Source organism: Pseudophryne corroboree, chromosome 9 (assembly GCF_028390025.1).
Source record: "Pseudophryne corroboree isolate aPseCor3 chromosome 9, aPseCor3.hap2, whole genome shotgun sequence".
Classification (NCBI taxonomy): Eukaryota; Metazoa; Chordata; class Amphibia; order Anura; family Myobatrachidae; genus Pseudophryne; species Pseudophryne corroboree.
Genome location: NC_086452.1, coordinates 119,722,393 through 119,725,488, shown reverse-complemented (window position 1 = coordinate 119,725,488; position 3,096 = coordinate 119,722,393). Strand labels below are relative to the sequence as shown.

Genomic DNA, 3,096 nt, shown 5'->3' with positions numbered 1-3,096 from the left:
AACTGCATAGCAAATTTACTTGGCGCAGTCGCACTGCGGACATTGCGCATGCGCATTAGCGACTAATCGCTCCGTTGCGAGAAAAAAAATAACGAGCGAACAACTCGGAATGACCCCCCATGCTGGGACTATAACCCAGTAAAAAGCTGCCTGACATAAACCAAACATGGGAACAGCTCACTATTGGGTAGCTGTACCTTATACAAAGGGCACTTGACGCAGGATGACATGCAAGTTGTGTTAAAACATGGGGCAGATGTATTAAGCCTGGAGAAGGGATGAAGAAGTGACAAAGCAGTGATAAGTGCAAGGTGATAACACACCAGCCAGTCATCTCCTGTCATTTTTCAAACCCATAATGATTGGCTGGTGCGTTATCACCTTCCACTTATCACTGCTTTATCACTTCTCCAGGTTAATACATCTGCCCCAATGTTACTACACTGTACAAAAACATTTACAGACAAGATTGTATGGTTAAATAAAAATACATTTTGTTCAAAACTATTTTATTAAAGATGCTTTAGAACAGATTTGTGACATTTTAAATAAAACCAGCAGACAAATGAATAAAACATTGTTTGTGATTGTCATTAGTGGGAGATTTAGAATTTATATTTCCTTACCATATAATAATGGCCCCCAACGCTGCGTTTTTACTGATATCCTTAATAAAATGAAAACATTTTTTTTTTCTCTCATGTGCAATATAATACTATGTAATATGCATGTCAAACATGCTACATTATTTGACTGCCTATCTGTTGCAGGTAGATGAATGTTTGCAGACAATAACAGCTGTCAAACAGGGGTCTTTGATTAATTATAGCAAGAAATGGATGAATGGAACCAAATCATTTCACAAATAACTATACTGGGGAGCCAGGAAAAGGCTGGGATGTGCAGAACTATACAGTAGTAGTACTTAGAAAATGTTATTTCTTCCATTGAGTGCAAATGTAGAATGTACATTTTCTAATATAATTTATTGAATCAGCTGAAACAATGTGGGTCAATCAGGGGCTGCTTGTCTAAGTTAGCTGTGGGGGTTCACCACCTTAGCCCATGTGATCTGTCTTCTAAAGGTAGGTTTAGGTGCAAAATACACAAGGTTGATTAATCAAAAAGGTGAAAGCCCTTCTTCATGCTACAGTAGATATTACTGCCAGTGTAAAGGCTTGTTTTCACTATGCTCTATATATTAATCGCCTACAAAAAAAATAAAAAAATGGTAGAGTCTATTTATCAAACTTCGAATCACCAGTACACCTTGTTGTCCTGTTAATGCAATCTCCATGGTCTGATCAACAACAGGTCGCACTGTCCATGCCTGATTCACAACTGAAGACCTATAGACTGTACAGACAGGAGATAATGACTGAAAACAATAAGGTTCTCCAGTCAGCTCAGGTGCATCTTCCAAACAAATCTTTCTATAATAACCATACCTACTGCGGGTAGAGGTGAGCAACAGTCACAATATGCAGTGCACATAATATATATTTCATTGTGACAGGTAGACTGGTGTAAGAGATACAAGCTAGCTATAACCTGCATTTATTTAAGTGGGTGTTTTTAGGCATTATGTACAAACAAAATAAATACAATTCAGATGATTACACAGGAGAAGTCACGCTGCAGCCTCTCTACAGGTTTTTAACCCTTAAAAACCCCAGTACATGGCTCACAGTTACAAGTGCTGCAGATGAGCTATAGTCTGCTGTCACCCCCTATAGCACAGCACTGTACCTTGATCCGTGGGTGCCCGGAGCAGGTCTCTGACACCTGTCGCTGCTGCACCTGTACCTGGAGCCCGTGGGGGTGTGGCTATCAAGAGGCCACGCCCAGGTGCAGGACGCTCACGCCTACCCTAAGTACTCACTTATGGAGAGAGCAGCCACGCCCCTTTGGGCCTGATTGGTCGGCGGGCGTGGTGACCCGGCGGGCGTGGTGACGTCAGAGTAGCTCCTGCAGTGTGAATGAATCAAACTGGCCGGGGTGTAAGCGGCACTCAGCCTGGGACCTGCTGCAGCATCACTCAGCCCGGGACCTGCTGCTGCATCACCACTCAGCCGGGGCAGCATCACTCAGCCGGGACACCAGCTCCAGGCCCACAGCAGCCACCTGTCAGCCACCCTCATGCCAGCTGTCCTGGAGGAGCTCATCCCCCCATGCACTGCTCCCTAGCCCGGCAGCCTCCTCATTATTATCATCATCTCCTGTCTGATCCCTATTTCTCCAGCCGCGTCCCCATAACATGATGCAAAGCTCAGCACTCGCCACAGACGCTTCTGTCAAGGGGCTTCCAGAAATCCTTGGGCTGCCAATGCAACGTAAGGCGTTTTATTCTCCCATTGATTTAATAATAAAGGAATCTGGCAGTATGGAGGGCCGGGATGGTGCAGGGAGGGTGATGCACAGCACTGGGACATGATGGGATGATGGGAAGATGCAGCTTTCCCTTCTGCAGAGACCCTGCATACATAGTACTCTCAAATACCCTCACTGGCGTAGTAACAGGGCCCAGGGTCAGGGGGGATGGGCGGGGGTTATAGAAATAGCCCCATGCCCCTTTTATCTGGCAGGATCAGGGGTATGGTCTCCACAATTGCCTTACCCCCCCAAAAAAAAGTTTATTGCAAACTTTCCTGTTCACCTCTCACCTGCTGCACTAATCAGCCCAGTGCTCCCAGTGGCTTCCCACTCTCCTCCCTGCATCCCAGTCATACAAATTGTCCCAGTTATCACATCATCACCGACAGCAGATATGAAATATAAATAATTGTTGTTTCATTTTAAATAGATTTGATTTGTATTTGGTTTTTTTTTTTTTTTTAAGAATTATTTGTGCCTGATAGATGGGGATGAAGTATCAGATTTACCTGATTTATATGATTTATTGGTCATCATAAAGGTCACGAATTGCATTGCATTCCCGGGGGGCCTTCCCTGGGGGTGATAGGGTTAAGTGGAGGTGTTGACAATCATGTCTGTTGTCCCTTAAAGCATAACCTGGTGGGGTAATTAAATTCTGCCTATTTGTGCGCTGTGTCTGTAGTAATAGGGGCATCATTCAAGAATAAGGAGGTTTTATAG

At 44.3% G+C, this 3,096-nt stretch overlaps 1 protein-coding gene across 1 annotated transcript in view; it reads left to right on the top strand.

Annotated features, from left to right (window-relative positions):
- Positions 1-2,007: 2,007 nt before the first annotated feature.
- The window catches only part of LHX4 (LIM homeobox 4), a 114,478-nt gene continuing 113,389 nt past the window's right edge, over positions 2,008-3,096 (top strand). Inside the window, exon 1 of the mRNA XM_063938725.1 lies at positions 2,008-2,333. Within this exon, the coding sequence (XP_063794795.1) occupies positions 2,258-2,333 (76 nt within the window). The 5' untranslated portion in view covers positions 2,008-2,257. The remainder of the gene's footprint in view (positions 2,334-3,096) is intronic.